At 40.1% G+C, this 23,231-nt stretch overlaps 1 protein-coding gene across 1 annotated transcript; it reads left to right on the top strand.

The window, feature by feature from the left end:
- LOC109950834 (uncharacterized protein K02A2.6-like) lies at nt 9,275–9,949 on the top strand. Its single transcript, XM_020570973.1, has one exon. The coding sequence runs from the start codon at nt 9,275–9,277 to the stop codon at nt 9,947–9,949; it is 675 nt and encodes a 224-aa protein (XP_020426562.1).

Genomic DNA, 23,231 nt, shown 5'->3' on the forward strand with positions numbered 1-23,231 from the left:
GCGTTTGAGATCATCAGCAGTGTTTTGGAGCTCTTCAGGAGTTCCAATTAGATTCATGTCGTTGACATATACTGCCACTAACGCAAATCCAGACTTTAATTTCTTAATAAACACACATGGGAAAATAGGATCATTTGTGTATCCTTCCTTCAGTAAATACTTACTGAGACGATTGTACCACATTTGCCCAGATTCTTTTAACGCATATAATGATCTTCTAAATTTAATTGAGAATATGCCTCGTGGTTTATTCCTAGTTGCTTCAGGCAGTTTAAGCCCTTCTGGGACTTATATATATATATATCCAATTCTCCATACAGATATGCGGTAATGACATCCATAAGTCTCATTTCAAGTTTTTTTGAAACAGCCAAACTTATTAAGTAACGGAACATGATTGCGTCCATTACTGGAGTATTTTTCTTCATAATCAATTACAAGCCTTTGTGAAAAACCTTGCTCAACGAGTCGCACTTTATACCTTGCGTTCTCATTTTTCTCATTGCGTTTTCTTGTAAATACCCACTTGTAACCTACTAAGTTCACATTGGGTGGAGTTGGAACAATAGTATCAAAAACACTCATTTTTCCCAAAAAATGTAATTTTGCTTGGATTGCATCTTTCCACTTAGGCCAATCTTGTCTCTGTGTCCATTCATCCATAGAGCATGGCTCAATATCATCATCTTTTATGATCTCAGTAGCCATTGAGAATGCAAATATATCATCGATGAACATCTTGTTTCTATTCCACAATTCATTAGTGGATGTATAATTCAAGGAAATTTCTTGACTTTCAGGTACCACTGCCACTTCAAGGGCGCTTGTCTGATCAAGGACATTTTCCATTTCAGGAAGTACCTGTGCCTTTTCCGAGGCATTTGAATTATAAATTGTGGGCTCTCCATTTATTTCATTTGGATTTATTTTGGCCATCGACTTCCTCTTTCGAGGGATTGAGTCCCTTGAGCCCAGTGGTCTGTCACGCTTCAGGCCTGCAATAGATGAATTATTTGCTGGCACATTGTTTTGTCCATTATGAACATCAATCCTTGCTGGTGCATTTGCAGTTGGGATATGTGATTTCGTTACCCTTGTTGCATCATTAAATGCATCTGGCATTTGATTTGCAATACTTTGAAGGTGAACGATCCTTCTCACTTCGTTCTCGCATTGAGCAGTACGAGGATCGAAACGAGACAAAGTGGGTACATTCCACGATAATTCACGTCGTTCTTCAGGAATGAGTTTGCCTTGTTATTCTTGATGAACATATTTTTCTCCCCCCTAATAGTGGGAAAATTGTCTCATCAAAATGACAATCCCCAAATCGTGAGGTAAAGATATCACTCGTCAGGGGCTCCAGATATCTGATGATAGATGATGAATCAAAACCAACATAAATTCCCAATATGGGTTGAGGGCCCATCTTAGTACATTGCGGTGATGCAATGGGCACATAAATCGCACAACAAAAAAACTCTTAAATATGAAATGTTTGGTTGATTACCCAACACAAGTTGTACAGGAGAATATTGATTGTTGGCAATGGGCCTCAATCACACAAGTGATGCTGCATATAAAATGACATGCCTCTAAGCAGAAATTGGCAACTTTGTCTTCATTAGCAAAGTGTGAGATATCAATTGAAGATGCTTAATTAAAGCTTCTGCCAAGCCATTTTGAGCATGAACATGAGGAATAAGATGTTCAATGTCAATGCCTAGTGACATGTAGTAGTCATCAAAAGTCTGAGATGTAAATTCACCAGCATTATCGAGTCTGATTGACTTAATGCGATAATCTGGGAATTGGGCTCGTAATTTAATTATCTAAGCCAGGAGCCTAACAAATGCCATATTCCGAGTGGACAAAAGGCAAACATGTGACTATCGTATAGATGCATCAACCAAGACCATAAAGTACCGAAATGGTCTACATGGAGGATGCATAGGCCCACAAATGTCCCCTTGGATTCTCTTTAAGAATGATGAGGATTTAACATCAACCTTTGGTTGTGATGGTCTTGTAGACAAAGAAATTTTGGCGAATTAAAATCCACCAAACAAGAAAATAATTAGGGTTTGGTGGATTAAATTGTGGGCCCTATAATTCGCCCATATGACGTGTGACTCATCAAAATTGGATTAGTTGTCAAAAAGTGACACGTGGCGACATTCGACGGAGTGCATCAAACGGTTCAAGATGAAAACAAAATTAAGGGAAAGAATCTTCTGTGATTGACTCTGATTTAAATCAAATATTAATCAGGTCAATTAATTGAAGATAATCTGGTTAAATTGTTAGATTATGGGAATTGATTTAAATCAAATCAAAATCCCACAAAACAAGGTTTTAAATAGGGAAAGTTATTTAGGTCAAGCATTCTACAAGAGCCTATAAATAGGAGGCCTCAAGACGAAAGAAAGGGTCAGAAAAAACCTAGCACTTAGAAGAAACAAAAAACTCTCTGCATTCTTCAACCTACTTTGGAAGAGCCACCAAGCACAACAAATACGTGCCGGTTCCTTCACCATAGAGAAATCCCAAACACCAAACAAGCTTCGTGCTACCCGTTTGATCAAGATCAAGTCTCTACGACCCTTGTATCAAACACAAATTTTCTTTAAACACTTTGGAGATCGAATCAGAGGATTCAATATAGAGATTGTAACCCTAAATTTCATTAATACAATATTACTTTGTACACGTGTTCTTGTCTCATTTGTCGCAGGATTTTCGTGTTTACAAATTGGCACGCCCAGTGGGACATCTCTGCCTCTCATCTCTTTTTCCAGTTCTAAAATCAACCAACACGCCAAAAACGATGGCCTCTAAGAAGATTCAAACCGTTCTTGCAACGAAAGGAAAAAGTGTGAGCGCCTCCTTCTTAAGCGGAGATTCTGCTGGGGTCGTCCCTCGGAGCAAGGCTAAGGCGATATCCTCAACTCAACATGTTACTTCCATACCGACTCAAGCCAAGGTGAAAGATGTTCATCGAAGGCACGAACCGGTTATCAATTTGGCCTCATTGGGGCAAGAAGAATACCTCTCGGGCAGATGAGAGAAACTCTCGGAGTGAAGGGAGGAGTTTTTCGGGTTCGAAGAATTCAAGAGAATGCTCACTCTCTCCTATTTCAGACGCTGACTCGAGCACAGGCTCATACCATAGATCCCCGCCTGACGACCAACAGAAGAAGCTTACCTCGACGTTCGTAGGTGAATCTTATTCTATGGCTATGCAGGTCATGGTGACGGGAGCTATGTCTATTGAAGAACAACTGGCCTATATGAGCAAAGCGGTCACGAAACTGACTAAGATGGTTGAGGAGAAGGATGCACAAATTGCTTCTCTCATCAACAAGTGGGAAGCGCATCAGGATAAGGAGCCTGGTCAAGACGCACACAAGAAAGGACCACATCATGAGGCTGAATCCAGCGAGAAAGGATTGGGTCATGAAATAGAGTCGGGTGAGAAGTCGCACGGAAAAGTTGACGCCGCCTCGGTGGGTTCTTTGTCGGTCCAACAACTTCAGGACATGATCGCGAACACCATCAGGGTTCAATACGGAGCACCTTCCCGAGACACGCTCATGTATTCTAAGCCATGCACCAGGAGGATAGACAACTTGCGGATGCCAACAGGATATCAACCTCCGAAATTCCAACAGTTCGATGAAAAGGGCAACCCAAAACAACATGTTGCACACTTCGTCGAAACATGCAATAATGCTGGGACGGAGGGTGACCACCTGGTGAAACAATTTGTTCGTTCCTTGAAAGGAAATGCATTTGATTGGTATATAGAGTTGGAGTCCGAATCCCTTGACAGTTGGGATCAGATGGAGCCAGAATTCTTGAACAGATTCTATAGCACTCGTCGCACTGTGAGTATGATGGAACTCACAAATACCAAGCAATGGAAAGATGAACCTGTCGTCGATTACATCAATCGATGGCGCTCGTGAAGCCTGGATTGCAAAGATAGGCTTTTGGAGTTATCGGCGGTTGAGATGTGCATTCAAGGGATGCATTGGGGGTTACTTTACATTCTACAAGGAATTAAACCCCGCATGTTTGAGGAGCTAGCGACTCGTGCCCATGATATGGAGTTGAGTATAGCTAGTCACGGAGGAAAGCATGAGCCCGTCATGGAGCAAAGAAAGGAGAAAGTCTTTGGACAAAAGACAGATAAGCCTGTCAAGAAGCCTACCAAGGAAGCAATGACAATAAAAACTGTCCCCGTCAAAATCTCCACCTGAGATAAGAAGAAAGAAGTCAAAAGGATGGAGCCATCTCGAGAAGTGGATAGACATCGACGCACTTTAAAGGAGTTAGAGGAAAAAACGTACCCCTTCCTTGACTCCGATGTCGCAGGTATGCTCGAGGACTTGCTTGAAAATAAGGTGATTGAATTGCCAGAATGTAAGCGGCCTGAAGAGATGAACCGAGTCAATGACCCTAAGTTTTGCAAATACCACCGAATTGTTAGCCATCCGGTAGAGAAGTGCTTCGTGTTGAAGGAGCTAATTATGAACTTAGCTAGGCAAGGAAGGATTGAGTTGGATGTTGATGAAATCGCAGATGCGAACGTTGCCACAATTGTGTTTGGATCTTTCGATCAGGTGCTGCTGCCCGCATTGTCGAAAAGATTGGAATTCCAATCAACAAGGGGCATATACCAGGTGACTGATCCGTGTACAAAAGAAGTGGCAGGCAAACCGAACAATCAAGGTAGTGATGGCTTCGTTGGTGACTCGTCTTTCGATGACAATGAAGGATGGACGCTCGTTACCCGGTGAAAACCTCGTACGAAGAGCATTCCTCAACGACAAAATACTCAATCAAAGAGAGAGCGGTGAAAGAGGAGTTCGCACAAACGCTCTAAAAGCAAAACCAAAATAATGGTGAGGAGAGATTCTGGCCAAGAAAGTGGACCACTAACCCAAGAACCACAAATTCCAATTACGCTAGAAGAATACTTTCCCAAAGTGTTCTTCGTAAGAGGACCAACGGAGACTGTTCATATGACAACTTGCTATCAAGTAGATGACGAAGATGTCTCGGAAGGAAGATATGAAACTCATAAAGAGCAAAAGGTCTCAGCACAGGTAGAAGATTCACCATCGCATTTCAATATTGAGGAAGTGGTGGAACTTCCTAAAGCAATACGCATAGCATTGGTAAAGACGTTGATGGATCTCAATATTCATCCAAATCAAATAAGTGAGGCCAAAAAATTAGACATGAGTCTCAAGACCGTGCTATCTATTGCGTGACATGTGCTTCCATCACATTCACCGATGAAGATCTTTTGTTAGGGTCCAAACCACATAACCGTCCGCTTTTCGTGTCTGGGTATGTGCGAGAACAGAAACTTAGTCACATGCTCATGGATGGAGGTTCAGCAATAAACATAATGCCTAAGTCCATAATGATAAAGTTAGGCATCACCGTGGATGAATTGTCTCGAAGTCGTCTCATGATTCAAGGCTTCAATCAAGGAGGGCAAAGAGCCATGGGCATGATCAGAATTGAGCTCGTGATAGGTGACTTAAAGTCAAACACCCTATTTCACGTGATTGATGCTAAGACTTCCTACAATCTTCTCTTAGGAAGGCCGTGGGTACATGAAAATGGGATAGTGCCTTCAACTTTACATCAATGTTTCAAATTTTACAGAGGTGGAGTGAAGAAAATCCTAGGTGATGTCAAACCATTTACCGAAGCTGAATCCTATTTCGCCGACGCCAAGTTCTACATCGATGAAGACGTGGCATCTGAAGTTATTCTCGTTGAGGTTCACTCAATTGGCCAAGCCATACCAAGAAAAGATGAGCAGTCAAAATGCCTTTCCGCTGAAGATAATGGAGATAACAAGTCAAAAAGCACCACTTTCAGACAAATGAGATCACCACTGATAGATTCACAGAATGTATCTATTCTTGTTCTTCGTTATGTCTCATCATCCCGAAGGAAGGAAGGCCAATCCCCATTTGGAGAACAAGTGAAACTGAGGAAGTCAGGGGAAAGTGACATGAAGTTCTTGAAGGAGTCTGCAACCATGCCTTTACACAAGTTGAGCAATTCAGATGTGTCAAAATCTTCAGTACCAGGATTCGTCAGACCATTACAAGATGCAACAAGACGTGAATATCTTCCGGTCAAAAGAACTAAAGAAGGTTTTGATCCTACTTATAAGCTCATGTCAAAAGCAGGTTATGACTTCAGCTTGTCTTCCCGCTGGGAAAGCTTAATCCAGATGTCATAGGAGAAAGGACACATGGCCTTAGCGAAACCCAAAAGAAGTTGAAGGAGCAGGGTTACACAATCGATTCAGCTAGAGCAAGCCCAGGTTTTAATCCTGTCGCACCTGTCAAGATCTCTGCTAGAAGAAAAGAAAAGAAGGCAGAAGCTCAACACATTAGTGTCGAAGTGGTTGAGGAGGAAGAAGAACCAAAGGCTATTAAGAGAGCCTCAGTGTTCGACCATTTAGCTAAGCCTACCCAGCGAACCTCAGTTTTTAGCCGCATCAAAGAATCGACATCACGACCTTCTGTGTTCAAGAGGATATCTGGACATAAGAATCAAAGGGGAATTCAATCAGCTCCGCGAAGATCGGCACTAGAAAGACTCGGAGTTCCAAGCCAGCCGTCTGAAGAAAAAAGCCAGCGAGAGTTGGAAAGTGGAGTTCATGTTGATTTGACGGAAGATAACGAAATCCGGAGCCTAATCCCGTCACGTATGAAACGTCGCTCAACACTAGACGTAACTTCAGGTGACCAACTCAAAGTGCAACGACGAACAATCATACAAACTCGGAAAACTTTGAGTCAACAAAATGAAAGTGACGATGAAGGAGTAGAGATTCTAGCCGTTCATCACGTTACGATTAAAGAGCTCGATGAAGAGGAACCTTTCGAAGATGAGGTTCATGACGCTCCTACTGCATTAGAAGATGGGGGCCCATCGACTGTTGATGAATTAAAAGAGCTCAACTTGGGCACAAATGAAGACCTAAGACCTATCTTCGTTAGTGCACTTTTGAATCCTAGCGAAGAGGAATCATATCATCAGCTGTTACTTGAGTATAAAGATGTCTTTGCTTGGACGTATAAAGAGATGCTAGGCCTCGATCCAAAAGTTGGGGTCCACCACCTTGCAGTCAAACCTGGAATGCGTCCAATCAAACAAACTCAACATCGCTTCCGTCCGGAGCTTCTAAGTCAAATTGAAGCCGAAGTTGACAAGTTGATCGCCGCCGGATTTATTAGGGAGGTGAAATACCCGATGTGGATAGCGAACATTGTTCCGGTGAAGAAGAAAATCACTGGACAAATTCGTATTTGTGTTGACTTCCGAGACTTAAACGAGGCTTGCTCGAAGGATAACTTTCCATTGCTCATAATTGAGCTCATGGTGATGCAACCACAGGTCATGAAGCCTTATCTTTCATGGATGGTTCATCTGGATACAATCAAATAAGAATGTCGCCAGAGGACGAAGAACTCACAGCTTTCCGCACTCCAAAAGGAATTTATTGTTACAAGGTGATGCCATTTGGCCTCAAAAATGCAGGTGTAACCTATCAACGTGCAATGTAAAAGATCTTTGGTGACATGCTTCACAAGAATGTCGAGTGCTACGTTGATGACTTGGTGATCAAATCAAAAAGAAGAGAAGATCACTTGAAAGATTTGAGAACGGTGTTTAACAGATTGCGGGAGTACCAACTCAGGATGAACCCTTTGAAATGTGCTTTCGGCGTCACATCAGGTAAATTCCTTGGTTTCATTGTTAAACATCGAGGCATCGAAGTAGATCAGACTAAGATTAAAGCCATCTGAGATATGCCCGAGCCAAGAAATTTACGTGAGTTGAAAAGTTTACAAGGATGCCTCGCATTTATTCAGCGATTCATCTCAAACTTAGCAGGGAGGTGTCAGCCATTCAGTCGCCTTATGAAAAAGGATGTTCCATTTGTTTGGGATGAAGCTTGTCATAATGCCTTTGAAAGCATACAGAAGTACCTATCGAGTTCACCATTCTAGGCAAACAACTGAAATTGTACATTGTGGCTCAAGAAAGATCAATTGGAGCCCTTTTAGCGCAAGAGAATGAGTCACACAGAGAGCAAGCACTCTACTATCTAAGACGAACGCTTACTGGTCCCGAACTGAACTACACGCTTATAGAAAAGAAGTGTCTTGCACTTATTTTTGCTATCCAAAAGTTAAGGCACTGTATGCAAGCATTCACGGTTCATCTAATTGCACGAGCTGACTCGGTGAGGTACATTATGTCAAAACCAGTCTTGACGGGGCGTTTGGCCAAGTGGGCTTTACTTCTCAATCAGTATGAAATCATCTACACTCCAGCAAAGGCGGTTAAGGGGCAAGCTGTTGCAGACTTCCTAGCCGATCATCCAATTCTAGCAGACTGGGAAATTTCAGATGACTTACCCGACGAAAAAGTCTTCTTCGCTGACATTTCTCTTGCTTGGATGATGTTCTTTGATGGATCGGCTCGTAAAGATGGGGCGAGGGCTGGCGTAGTCTTCGTATTACCCGAGAGACACATATTGTTCTATTCATTCTCCTTAAGTAAACTTTGCTCGAACAACGTTGCAGAATACCAAGCTTTGATCATGGGCTTACAAATGGCCGTGGAGATGAAGATATCGAGCTTAGAAGTATATGGTGACTCCATGTTAATGATCAACCAACTGTTGACCTACTACGAAGTTAGGAAGGATGATCTAATTCCATACCACCAATTGGCCATGCAATTACTAGAAAGGTTTGACTTCGTGATGCTGGAGCATGTGCCAAGAAAAGATAACCAAATGGCAGATGCCTTAGCCAACCTTGCCGCTACGTTGGCATTGACAAAAGATGATGCAATAAATCTTCTAGTTTGCCAACGTTGGGTCGTTCCATTAACACTTGGGGCATCGCAAGAAGGAGTCAACGTTATCTCGGTATTGTCCATTGACGTTGACGACTGGAGACAACCTTTAATTGATTATCTTGAGCATGGGAAACTGCCAGATGATTCAAGACATCGATCAGAGGTATGACGTCGGGCACCTCGATTCATTTATTACAAAGAAATTCTCTATCGTCGTTCATTTGAAGGCATTTTTCTAAGATACTTGGCCGAAGAAGATGCATTCAAAGCAATGGAGGAGGCTCACTCAGGAATTTGTGGAGCACATCAATCAGGGCCAAAGCTAAATTTCCAAATAAAGAGGATGGGCTACTATTAGCTGACTATGGTCAAGGATTGCATGGATTATGTGAAGAAATGCCAAGCATGTCAATTCCATGCCAACTTTATCCATCAACCGCCGGAGCCACTACATCCTACAATTACTTCATGGCCATTTGATGTGTGGGGTCTTGATGTGGTGGGACCGATAGCACCCAAATCTTCTGACGGTCATTCTTACATCCTTGCAGCCACATACTACTTTTCAAAATGGGCGGAAGCTGTGCCTCTAAAGGAAGTGAAGAAAGAAAATGTAGTGAGCTTTATCAAGGTAAACATCATTAATCGGTATGGTGTGCCACGCTACATCATCACAGATAATGGAAAGCCATTCTCGAACTGGTTGATGGACAAATTGTGTGAAGACTTTGGTTTCAAACAATGCAACTCTTCAATGTACAATGCCCCAGCCAACGGTCTTGCGGAAGCATTCAATAAAACTCTTTGCAGCATGTTGAAGAAAGTTGTTGGAAGAACAAAGAAAGATTGGCATGAAAGGATAAATGAAGCATTGTGGGCTTATCGGACGACATACCGGACGCCTACTCAGGCTACACCATACTCACTCGTGTATAGCGTGGAAGCAGTCTTGCCTCTAGAAAGTCAACTTCCATCATTGAGGATGGCCGTACAAGAGGGATTGACTGATGAAGAGAATGCGAAGCTACGTCTCCAATAGTTAGAAGCACTAAACGAAAAGAGACTCGAAGCGCAACAACGCTTAGAGTGTTATCAAGCTCGGCTTTCGAATGGTTTTAACAAGAAAGTGCGCCCCAGATCTTTTTAGGTGGGAGATCTCGTCCTCGCATTACGTAGACCTATCATCACAAAACACAAAACCGGAAGCAAATTTACTTCGAAATGGGATGGGCCCTACGTGGCACAAGAAGTATAGACAAGTGGCGCTTACAAGATTGTAGCGGAGGATGGTTTAAGAATTGGCCCTATCAACGGAAAATTCTTGAAACGATACTATGCATGAAGTGACTACCAGCTCCTGGCCCGCATGAGCCTAAACTGCGTACGGCACCCAAAAAAAAACAGAAGTGGCTCATTGGATTGAAAACCCGAAACGGCGGTCCAAGCAAAAAATTAGAGCACAAGAAAGTCAGTTGAACTGAAAACCCGAAAGGGCGGTTTAAGCAAAAAGTAGGACCAAAAAAAAAAAATTTCCCTTGAACTACGTGATGACTTGATCCCTTCTCACTGAGGGTACGTAGGCAGCTTGGACAAATAATTCCAAGTTCAGTCACATCAAAATAAAAACAAAGGGTTTCCCCCATCAATTCGAACCATTCGAAAAAAAAAATTATGAAATAAGAAAATGCTTGTATTTCATTATGAAAGTTAACTAGTAAACATCAACACTTTGACAAGTTCAAAGAGAAATATAAATAAAGCAAAGAAAGTTTACAACAACAAAATTTGCTATTCCCAAGACAAATCCTTGAAGCCGTTACGCAGTCTCTCAAAGGAAACTTGTAATGTATCTAAAGTCTCGGCATCTACAGCTGATAGTACAGGAGCTCCTTCAACTACAATCTTATCCTCTCTCAAGCGGGTGACCTCACCATGATGATAAGAAAGTTGTGCATCACTCTCCGAAAATGATTCGTTTAGTTGACTCAATCTTAACTCCAATTGTTCTTGTTCCTTCTTCAACTCCTCCATACGCGTATTGGCAGATTGAATAGACTTAAGTATAAAAGACTGATGAACTTCTTCAGCTTGTTGCAGAGCCAAGGCAATAGAAAGTGAAGAGTCAACTGTGGCTAAACGATCGCTCTGAGCCTCGGGAGACAGCTTTTGGGAGTAAGTAGAGTGTGCAGAATGATAGTCAACTGCAGTCACCATAAGTGCATCGATCATAGCTCGTAAAGATGAGACGTTCGCCCCTACATTGTCAAGGGTAGTCATCAACTTGCCAAGCTCATCTTTGAATGAGGGAAGCCTTTCCAAGGAAGCCTTCAAGATTATGCTTTTTACTTGGTTTCCTAAAACTCAGATTACTTTGCGAAGGGTTTTGTCTGCAACACCTAATTTGGGCTCTCCACATGACATTTCAGAAGTTGATGCATAATTAGCCTGCTTTAATAAATGTTGTTGTGCAAGCGAACCTACATTGACCGACGAGTAATGGTTAAGCAAGTAGAATCAAAGATTTCTAAATATGGAGCGTGATAAAGATTGGCATTGTACCTCTTAGGCTAACACTTGAATCACTTATCGGGGGCAAAGCATCATCCTCCTCTTCAATAGGCAAATGATTAAATGGTACAAGCTCAGACATAGTAGGGACATGATGCACTACTTCTCCCTAAAATATATATATATATATAATTAACTAATTAATATATATATGTATAAAAAAAAGGGAGGGTCCAGGCAAAATAAAATACATACCTCATTCATTAGAACCGGTTGTGAAACAGCGGGCACATCACAAAAAAATGTGTCATCGAGTGGGTATGCAGCGTCCAAATCGCAATAGAGAGGTCTGACACTTGTCTTCTTATGCCTAAAGTTGACTTCACAATCTTCATTGCTACTTATATGCCCTCGCTTCAAATTGCGAATTCGTCGATCGAGGGGAATGAAATCTTCTTGAGAATTTGCTACGCTTTCTGTTTCTCCTTTATCATTAGGAACTCGAGTTGGAGGAACATCAATTGGAGGTAGGTGTTGAACTCGAGGTGCGGGAGTAGTATAACTACCTTCAACTTCTGGATGAACTTGGAGCGCTCTACCATGGGTGAGTTTATCATGAACTAAAACTTCATTGCCATGAGACTTAAGAGATTTAGGCTGAGAAAGCGACGACGACTTGCCTACAGTTGAGATTGTCTTTGATTTTGTCGATTCAAAGCGATGCACCTTCAATCACCAAATGACATAATCGAATGTGATCTCAAACTTCCGAATATTGTCCTTAGTGGGTAGGGTTATTGTAGATGCACTGCCAATCTTCAAGCATGATTTCCAATATGAGTACACTGATAGCACAGTCCCATTCCAGACGTCATCTTTAAGTTATCCTGGGACATGCTATACATAACAAAATTGTCTACTGAACCGGTGCGGGCGATAAGGTTGGATGACTCGGTAGTTTTCCTGCCTTAGAGAAATGAATCCCGAACGAAGGCATATCAAATACTCAAAGTCTTCTTTAGAAATATGATCTTCATCAGTCAGTTGTTTGCATTCTAAAAATACTCTTGCCAAATGACTCATTTCCACTTTACCACAAGTCAGGAACAAAGCTCGAGCTGTTGAATCTTCAAAAAATTTCGCCGAAAGTCTTCCTGAGAACCTTGCCATGATAGGAATGGACTTCTTGGAAGATAATGTAAAGTGTGTGTCGAAGTATTCTCCCAACCATCCATACACATAATGGAAAGGTAGAGCAGTTTTGCAATTTCCTGGATCATCTGCGCTAGAAATATTGTTCGGCCCCTTGTAAATGCTGGCCAATACTAGAACTGCTAGGCCAAATGATACACCGTGCGCCATTCGACTGGCAACTTTGAAAACCCCCGGTCTGATCAAAGTGATGTCATCTTTGGGAAATACAAATTTGCACAACCAGCAAGCAAGGAATGTAGCCAAGTAGGATCTTTCCATGTCTTCATCAGTTATACCCAAATCTTCAAAAACCCTTTCCTCTTCCTCAGTACGTTTCAGTGCCATCGGAATGATACCAGATGGATCAGAGTCCTCTTTTGGCTTTTGTGACTTGTTTCGTATGGTCTTCCTTGAAGGCTTTTTATACTTGAACGGCCCTCGATACCAGTACTTTATCCAAGCAGTCATTCTCACTCCAGATTTTCCTTTAGAATCCAGCAAAATCTTGTGATATGCTAAGAATAAGTAGCGACAAATGTGTGGGATATAAGACACGCCTTTATGATCCTTCCTGTTGAGACTCTCAGTAGTTGGAATAACTTCATCATAAAATCGACTTGTAATAGGAAGACCACCAATTTCATGAAGATCCCAAAGGGAAATAGACATCTCTCCTTGCAACGTATGAAGAGTATTTGTTGCAGGACACCTGTACTCGCAAAAGGCTCGAATGACTGGAGCATGTCGATCATAGTTAAATAATGAGGCAAATACTGCATTATATAGACCGATGCTCTTAAGAACCTGAGTATTTCTACTTAGCACATCTTCAAACCACTTCCAGTAATACTCGGTAAATGTAGATTCACTAGCCGTCGGGAGAGCAGAACTCCAATTCACTGCTCCATTATGGATTCGATCGCTAAGAAGTTCAAACGCCTTTGATGAACCGGTATCTGTATGATGCGAGGACTTTAACTGTAAAACAGTGGAGTGAAGGTCCCTATCTGTAGACTTGGATTTTTTGAAGCTGCTCAGTTGACAAAACACCTCTTGAGACCAAGACGGAATATGAAAAGAATTGTCCACCTCGGATACTTCCAAAGCTAGGAGAGGCGCACCTACAAGCAATGTAGTACCTTCGTCCCGGCTATCACTTTCATCCTCAAGAATAGTAACGGTGCCTTTCTTGAAACACTTGAAGAAGGCCATTTGTATAAGATGAGCGACATGAAACAATATTCAATATCAGGCTGGTGACTTCATACTTAAAACTAATAATTATAAAAAATTAAAATATTATTAAAAATTAAAAAAAAAATAAAAAGAAAAATAAAAAAGAGCTTACTTGTGCAAGTTTGAAGAGCCGGGTAAAGGTGGAATGTCTCGAGAAACAATCTTCACTCGTCTTCCCTTACGTAAAGGCTAAGCGCTTGAGCGGGTTATCACCAAGTCGGAGAGATGGATAAACCTAAGCGGTATAGGATGTCTACGTTCTTCACTCGTCCTTCACTTACGTAAAGCCTAAGCACTTGAGCGGGTTATCACCAAGTCGGAGAGATTGATCAAACCCAAGCGGTATAGGACGTCCACTTCTTCACTCGTCTTCCATTTACATAAAGTCTAAGCGCTTGAGCGGGTTGTCACCAAGTCGGAGAGATGGATCAAACCCAAGCGGTATAGGACGTCTACGTTCTTCACTCGCCTTCACTTACGTAAAGCCTAAGCGCTTGAGTGGGTTATCACCAAGTCGGAGAGAAGGATCAAACCCAAGCGGTATAGGACGCCTACATTATTCACTTTCTTTCAAAGTACCTATTATAAAAAAAAAACATATAAATATATAAATACCATCATAAAAAAAAAAAAAAATGATTGAAAAAGTGACAAATGTGCAGCCAAAAAAAAAAAGAAAAAGAAAAAAAAGGAAGTTATTTCGAGCTGTTTGGACCAGTCCAAGCTGAATGGGGGCAGCCCAGTATGCCCACTTCTCCAACTCAGCCAGCACGAAGGCCCAGAAGTTGTCACAGCCCAGTGTGCATCCATCTAGGCCCACGTTGCGAATAGCCCAGCTCGCGTGCCAAGGGAAGCGCCAGTTTGCTCTAGCTGTTCGCAAGGCCCGCCTCCACTTCGAGCCCATGGTGTGCCTGGCCCGCTCACTCCAACTCTAGCACAAAGCCCAGTCTGCACACTCCAGCTAGAGCAGCACACAGCCCAGCTCGCATCTTAACCTGCTCCATGCCTAGGCATGTGCCACTTCACAAACAAGGCCTAGCGCCTTCCAACCACAGCTCAGGCCCACCTCGCGCACCAAGCCTGACGCCTCCATGTTTCACGTCGAGCCCAGCGCCTCCCTACATAAACTTCAAGCTCAACACACCCAGGCCAACCTTTCCACCTTCCAATATTGCTTCCACAACAACCAAAAAAAAAAAAAAACTGTTGCAAGAACATGAGAAAACACAGTGGGTTCAATCTTACCAACAAGCTTCTTGACAGACCAGAGGGTGAGTTCCTGCGACTGTGAAAAATATATATATCAACGTCAGTTTCTTTTCCACTAATATATATATGTCTATATATATATAGGAGCATCAAATATCGAAGGAAAAGAAGACAACTCTCACCACTTGGGTTGCTGAGAATTCAAATGATGCAAACTTCAAAGTCATAGACCTCCTTGCCAACAAGAGGAGCGTGGTGCAATTTAAAGAAGCCAATGACCATTAAAGCTCCTGGTTGTACTAGGGTTTCTTATTCCTAGTTTAGGAAAATATTGGATTTTGTATCTTGCTTCCCAAGATCTTACCAATATTGAATATTATTAAGCTTAATAATATTACCAAAAAAAAAAACGTTGAAAGCAGAAAGCCAACATTGGAAATAGAATGATCAATATGGAATGTTATTAAGCTTAATAATATTACGTGCCAAAAAAAAAAAAAAAGACGAAAGTATCTCGCCATCAGCTTTAACTACAATGCCATAATTGGAGTCTTGCCAACCACGCCTACAGTACCATGAAAGGGGCATGGACATAACCAAAGGATGAATGTCATCTCATACACGATTCCAACATACCCGAAAAAAAAGGGGTAACTTTCAAGCTCCACGTTGGAAACAATCCAAATTATTGGAAAGAAATGAAGTAACACTTCAAGCTGCACCTTCTACATGTGACAAAGCACATATCTACAGCGCATCATGAAGTGGGGGCAATTTGTAGACAAAGAAATTTTGGCGAATTAAAATCCACCAAACAAGAAAATAATTAGGGTTTGGTGGATTAAATTGTGAGCCCTATAATTCGCCCATATGGTGCGTGACTCATCAAAATTGGATTAGTTGTCAAAAAGTGACACGTGGCGACATCCGATGGAGTGCATCAAATGGTTCAAGATGAAGACAAAATTAAGGGAAAGAATCTTCTGTGATTGACTTTGATTTAAATCAAATATTAATCAGGTCAATTAATTGAAGATAATCTGGTTAAATTGCCAGATTATGGGAATTGATTTAAATCAAATCAAAATCCCACAAAACAAGGTTTTAAATAGGGGAAGTTATTTAGGTCAAGCATCCTACAAGAGCCTATAAATAGGAGGCCTCAAGATGAAAGAAGGGGTCAGAAAAAACCTAGCACTCAGAAGAAACAGAAAACTCTCTGCATTCTTCACCCTACTTTGGAAGAGCCACCAAGCACAACAAATACGTGCCGATTCCTTCACCATAGAGAAATCCCAAACACCAAACAAGCTTCGTGCTACCCGTTTGATCAGGATCAAGTCTCTACGACCCTTGTATCAGACACAGATTTTCTTTAAACACTTTGGAGATCGAATAAGAGGATTCAATACAGAGATTGTAACCCTAAATTTCATTAATACAATATTATTTTGTACACGTGTTCTTGTCTCATTTGTCGCAGGATTTTCGTGTTTACAGGTCTGATCACCAACTTCTCCTGTGAACAAGCTTGGCCAGAGCTGTCACTTGATAACATAATGTGTTTTGTCAACAAGAGATGTCCTTTAGAGTTGGTGATGATCCTACGCATCATGGTAGATCTAGGATGTCTCAACTGGTCATGCCAAAGTTTAAAAGTATTTGAGTCAATGAACTTCTGGTTCACGACATTATGTGCCTCAATTGTCCATACGGTTGTATAGTACAACTATGATGAGAGTGCACAAAGCTTCTCCAGTATATGCTTCTCTGTATCACTGGAGGTAATGCAAAGATATTCCATTTTTTTCTCATTTGTTTTTCAAAATGGTAGCCATTCAAACGTATATCTTTAAAACTTAACAGATCCCTTTTGGAGTTGGATGAATATAAAGCATCTTGAATGGACAACATTGTTCCATTTGGTAACATAACTTGGGCTTTTCCTGAGCCTTCAATAAGATCTGCAAGACCTGATATGGTTGTTATCTTTGCTTTTGTAAGCATCAAGTTTGAGAAATACTTTCGATCTCGAAGGATGGTATGAGTAGTCGCATTGTCTGCGAGACAAATATCTTTGCTAGAGTTCTTTTTTTGGGAGCATCCATAATTTATATCCATACCTTCAAATATATAAAATAAGATGAATCAATAAACAATTATTCTATGTAAAGGAAAAACTAGGGGTGGGCATTCAAACCGAAAAACCGAAGAATCGGGCCGAACCAAGCCGGAAAAAATTGAAAAAAAATTCTGTTGACCAAAACCGGACTGAGTTGACCATAAACCAAATCGGACTGGTTCAACCCGATTCTGGCTCCAGTTTACTGTTTTAAAAATCCAAGCCAAACTGGACCGAACCAGTTATTTCTTAAGTATATAGTTTTTAAAAATTATTTAAATATGCTATATTATGGTTGGTTGGTGCACCAATTCTACATTCTTTGAATAGAAAGGGCTGCACATAACCTCACCCTATTTATCCTTTTAGTTTCTAACCCTACCTCAGCTCTCTCCCTCATCTTTCCTCCCCTTCATTACTTTCTCAGCTGCCCTTTCTCTATTATCTCTTCCTCCTCATCCTCTCTCAGCCTCCTCATACTCTCTCTCTCTCCAATGACGACGAAGAAGGTGAAGGAGGTGATGATGATGGCGAGGGACACATCGATGACAATGACGATGAGGGTGAGCCCATACCTTCATCGATGACGACTACGACGAGAGGGTGAGTCCTTTCTTTTCCCCAATTTTTTGTGAAACTTTGTGATTTTCTTGATGGATAATACTATTATTGTTCAAAGTGGCTTTCTGGATTGCTCAAATGGAGGATGCCCAAAAAGTATCTGAAACAATTTCAGACAAATCATTTGAAAATACACAGGAAACTCATAACGAAATGCTTTCGAGGCACAAGTAATTTGCCCATCAAGTCTACATTTTATCACTTGTTTTCTTTTAGTTAATCTTTTTTTTTTTTTGAGAAGGAGAATTCATTCATAAAACCACAGGCATACAAAGAGCAACATGATACAGTGGTCTCGTTAAAACCTTCCTAGGACAACCTCATGGACAAATCCTAGGGGAGGAAAGAGTACCACACATGTCATGGACTAACAGGAGAGTCCAATTCAGGTCACTTTGGACCATTATAGTAAAAGAACAAGTCAAAAATAAAATCTTACACAACGAGAACCGCAACTAGACACCAACACAGTAGACCCACATGAGAGGATCGTAGAAACCCCCAAATAGTAAACCTACAGGAGAGGACCGCAGAACATCCCAATTGTCAAAAGAAGCCTTCTATGAGCAAAATCATAGTCCTTTGACACCTATACAAACTGTAAGTCATAATATAGCAGAAACCAGGAGAGAACACGAAGGACGTACATAGAAACAACGTAAAAAGACCATGAGAAGCACTCCACTTCAACTCAGAACCTGACAAAGAAAACCTCCTATGACCAAGCATAGTTCTTTGATCGACATAGAGTAAAGAAGAGCACCACATCCTAACAATTACTACCAGAGCCGCTACTGCCGCAGCCGTTAAAACATAGACAAAAACATCAGCCACCTGGTGTACTCTCTGATGGAGAGAAGCAATCCAGCATCACTACTATTGCCGCTGCCGAGACAAAGACAATACCAGTCACCTGGAACGTTGCAAAAATAACCAAATAAAACAAACAGAGAAACAGACCTAGATCCAAACATATCTGGACTATCTGGGGAGGGGAAGGGGAGGAGAAGAGGGGATAAGAGGAAAGGAAAATATGGGAGAAAAAGAAGGGGAGATGAGGAGAGGAAGGGGAATATGGGCGGAGGGGAGGAGGGGCAATGGCCACCTTCCTCCCTTAGCTTCCTCGTGGTTGGTTGTCAGCAAGGAGAAAGGAAATCAGAGTGCGGCTAGGGTTTTCTTCTGAGTATTATTGAAGTTGCTTCTGGGTTTTCATTCTAATCAATGGTGAAAATGGTAAATTCTTTTAGTTATTCTTATTGTGTTGTATTTGGCTAATGGTTACATTGGTAATGCAAATAAGATATGTTATTTAAATTTGAAAATACTAATTGATTGGAAAGATGCTTACTTTTTGGTTACATTAGTAAGTAATTGATGCTTGATTGGATTACTTTCTTCTTTATTCTTTCGCTTTTGTTAAATAACTGACAATTGGTAAAGTTTTGAATGCTTTGTAGGTTGGGAAAAATTAAGAGTTTTTCTATTTAAACCCCACACTTTCTTTGTTCACCCCAATACTTAAATCATTAATCTCTTAGGGGGTGTATTCAATTAGGATTATAAAGCGTTTAAAAAGATTTTAAAAATCTGGGTGTATTCAATTTGGATTTATACAAACTTTAATAGAGGTTTTACAAGTCTGGTGTGTTCAATTCCGACTTGTATGAACTTTTAAAAAGTCCATTCAAATATGGGTGTATTCAATTTGGATTATAAAAAAGTTGAATCAAATCTAGGTGTATTCAAAAGATCATATATTTGGAAGGATTTCATTAAGTGATCGATTTTCGTAGGTTTTAAGGGGAGAGCTATAAATAACAAAGACCATAATAAATCCAACCACTCCCCCAAGTATTTCATCAGACGTTTTTATATTGCCCCTAGCTTTTCTCTCTGCAACAAAAGATGAACAGCCTCCTTCCTCCATTTGTGAAGGTATACTCCCTATTTTTTCTTTGATCAATACCTCGTTGGGTTTTCTTTTTTCATGATTTTTCTTCATCGTGTGTTTCTTGTTATTAGGGTATAGTTTGGGGTTATAGGTTTTACTTGTTATTAGGGTTTAGCTTGGGGTTAGGGTTTATGCTTTGTTACTAGGGTTTATGCTTGTTTTTCTTCTGAAATATCTAAGTCACGATTTACAATTTTCAAGTCTGCATCTCCATTCCCATATACGACACAAACTTTCTTCAAAAATAATGTAGATCTGACGAATTTCTTGTTGAATTGGAGAACGAATCTTCTTCATCTTAATCGTTACAGGTTAATGAAGGGGATCCAGAACTAGTTTTTCAAACACAAGAACAGCAACGACATAATGCTAATGAATGGAGAGTTGGTATAGCTTTGGATATGTGGAGAGATGCTGGGCACAATGACAACAATGAGAATCAAAGGATAATGAATGAACGTTAAATATTTTCCTTAAACTTTTCTTTCAAATTTGAAATACATTTGTCACTATGTTTTTTATGAATTTTGCTTTTCGTTAAACATAATTTTATTTCATGTTGTTGAAGGAAAAGATGTTATGAATTTGGTTTTTTATTTCATGTTATTTAAAATTTCATTTCGTGTTGTTCAACTAACATCAATGTAATCTTAAGAAAGTTTATTAAAAAATATGTTAAAGAAATTATAGAAGTCTGGAATAAAAGCCATATAAATATGAAGAAAGTTTATTAAAAAATTATATAGAAGTCTTATGAAAGTCTATCAAGTTCTATACGAATTCTAAAGTTCCATCAAGTTCTATGAAATCTAGCACTTAAACAAAATCTTTTTAAACGCTCTACAATTGTAATTGAATACACCCCCCTTGAGTTTTATTATTATGTAAAAGAACAAAAAAGGTCATCCAAATTAATACTTAACCCCAGTACATCTATACACACACCCCACCACTTATGGATCATCAATTGAAGTATATAACGTGAGATTATTTCTTGGTTTGGAACTCCTCTCATTATTATTGAGAATGCTATGATCAAAGACTTTTATTCGGTAGTGATTGTGTGAGTTATAGGTAAATATTGCTCGAGGGCAGTTGTTCTCCAAGTCTTGGTCACAGGTCTCACATTTCATGCAGGAACCCACTATGACCCTAACTCCTACATGATCACCTACTTTGAATTTCTCCACATTCTTCCTAGGTTTGGTCACAACACTAACAATTTCATGCCTGGAAAATCAATTGAAAATGTTCAACACACACATAATGATTTCACATGAATAATAAAATGATTATTTCTGCTAGGTGCTGCAAAACGCACAGAGATACAACAACCAATTCCCACACATGAATGCAATTTTTGATAAGATATTTGATCATATGCAGAGGTAAACAAAATCAAAACCATTTTGAAATGCAAATATTAAAAAAAAACACAAGCACACACACTAATATGCATGTAAAGTTTTTGTGGGGTGTGGGGTGTGGGGTGTGGGGTGTGAGGTTGATGAATTTTTTATTTTTTATTTTTTTGGTGGGTGTGTATTTAGGGATAGTTTGGGAAGATAGTGGGGTTTTCTTAGAAACTGTGAAAATTTGAATTAGAAGTTGGGGTGAACTTAGAATATGGGGTGAACAAAGAGAAGTGAGGGTTTGAATAGAAAAACTCAAAATTAATCCCGGAGTGGAAGCAAGAACTTTTTACATTTTCCCAGTTTCTTGAGAGGATTAAGGCTAATGGCTCTTCCTCTGCCCCACATATCTTGCTCAACATCCATTGTTTGATCAGGTGTGTTCTTTTACACGATTACCATGTTTTAATAGAAATATATGCCTACTTTGTTGGGCTGGACATTGCCAATATGCCACCTTTCAGTTTTTGATATCCATTAATGATTGACTAATATCATCATGTTGCTACTGGAGGTCGTCATTCATTTTCAACCTTACAATTCTTATTTTCGAGTCTCTGTCGTAGTCTCCAGTCTTAAACTGGTAATTTTAAACTTTTTTTTTTAGTAGAAACAGATCATTGGAGCTTTGGAGATGCAGCATCAAAGAAAATGGAGCTAAAATTTAAAATTTGGTTGTAATTTAGTTTCCTTTATTATAAAGTTTTTGTTATTGGGTTGTAATTTTAAATCTAATATTGGATTGTTTTATTATTTTTGCCAAAGGATGATTGCTTGATTCAATATGGTAAGTGGGCCAATTGTGATTTTTAAGCCCAAAAATTTTACAAATTCTGTTGGGCTTGAAGCTAGAAATGTAAAACAAAAAAAAACAAAAAAACCAATTGGGCTTTGGAGTCGGTCCAAATTGGGAAAACTGAAAACTAGAGATTTGGTTTTGATTGGATTTGTTATTAGAATTTTATAAACCGAACTGAATTGGATCGGATGAACAGTACCGGTTCTAGTTCTATTTTTTATGTGAGAACCAAGCTGAACCGGATTGTGCCCAGCCCTAGGAAAAACACTGCCACTTTTATTGAATTGAAATGAAAATTAAAAACAATACTTTAGATAATATAAATGGTACATAAAGGGATTTAGTCTAATTCGGACTCATAAACTTCATTCCCTCTTTCAATAACAAAATCGGAAACATCCAGATGCGTCATGTCTAACTGACACGATATTTCCAATAGGCCATTTTGTGGCTGGTGGATTTGGTATAACATGATCAAAGGCTATTGGCACGTAGATGGATCATGGTATCTAGGACACATGATAGATAGTTGTTCCCAGATATGTCTAAGGTAGCAAATTCCAGCTTTGCTAAGTTTGCCATCTTCAAAAGAAAATGAGATGTATCAGAACTTGCAATAATCTTTAGGCTTAATATATTTTTGAACTTGAGGCAAAAAAATATCTTGCATATTTGACCCGAAACTTCAGGTTCGGGATCTGGGACATTAAGTTATTTCTTAATAGGAACTTCAGGACCTTTAATTGTGCTGATGTTTCCGGCAGCTTGACGAAGAGTTGAAGATGGTGCATTGATGTTGCATAGGCTTGGCATGAGAGTTTGCTTTGGTGAATCAAGATACTACTAGGCTTGGCATGAGAGGCTTGTGGTGTGGGAGCTAAGTGAAAATAAGCATAAAGAAAGGATTAAGGGTTGAGATTTTGGGGTGTTTTCGACAGATAAAGAGCTTGCAATGTCTGCGTTTTCTTACCAAAAAGGTAATGACTATGGTTTCAACTTAGCTTGAGAGGATGGGTGTTTCAGATTTGGGATGAAGCTTTTTGAGAGAGAGAGAGAGAGAGAGATATGGAGATAAAGGATGGGTGGCTTGAGTAGATTTTCAGCGGCTTGACAAATGCTTGGTTGTGCTTTTGGAATGGTTGAAGATGACTTGCTGATGTTAAATCGAGATTGTGTGAGCTTGGCATGAGTGCTTGGAGTGTGGGAGCTAAAGACCCATAAGTTTAGCAAATGAGAATGCTTGTGCTTGGCTTGGTGTTTGATATACTT

This window comes from Prunus persica, chromosome G8, assembly GCF_000346465.2.
Source record: "Prunus persica cultivar Lovell chromosome G8, Prunus_persica_NCBIv2, whole genome shotgun sequence".
In the NCBI taxonomy this organism is placed as follows: domain Eukaryota; kingdom Viridiplantae; phylum Streptophyta; class Magnoliopsida; order Rosales; family Rosaceae; genus Prunus; species Prunus persica.

What these genes read in the sequence shown, in the direction of transcription:
- LOC109950834 (XM_020570973.1), top strand. Translation starts at nt 9,275, where the DNA reads ATGGTCAAGGATTGCATGGATTATGTGAAGAAATGCCAAGCATGTCAA.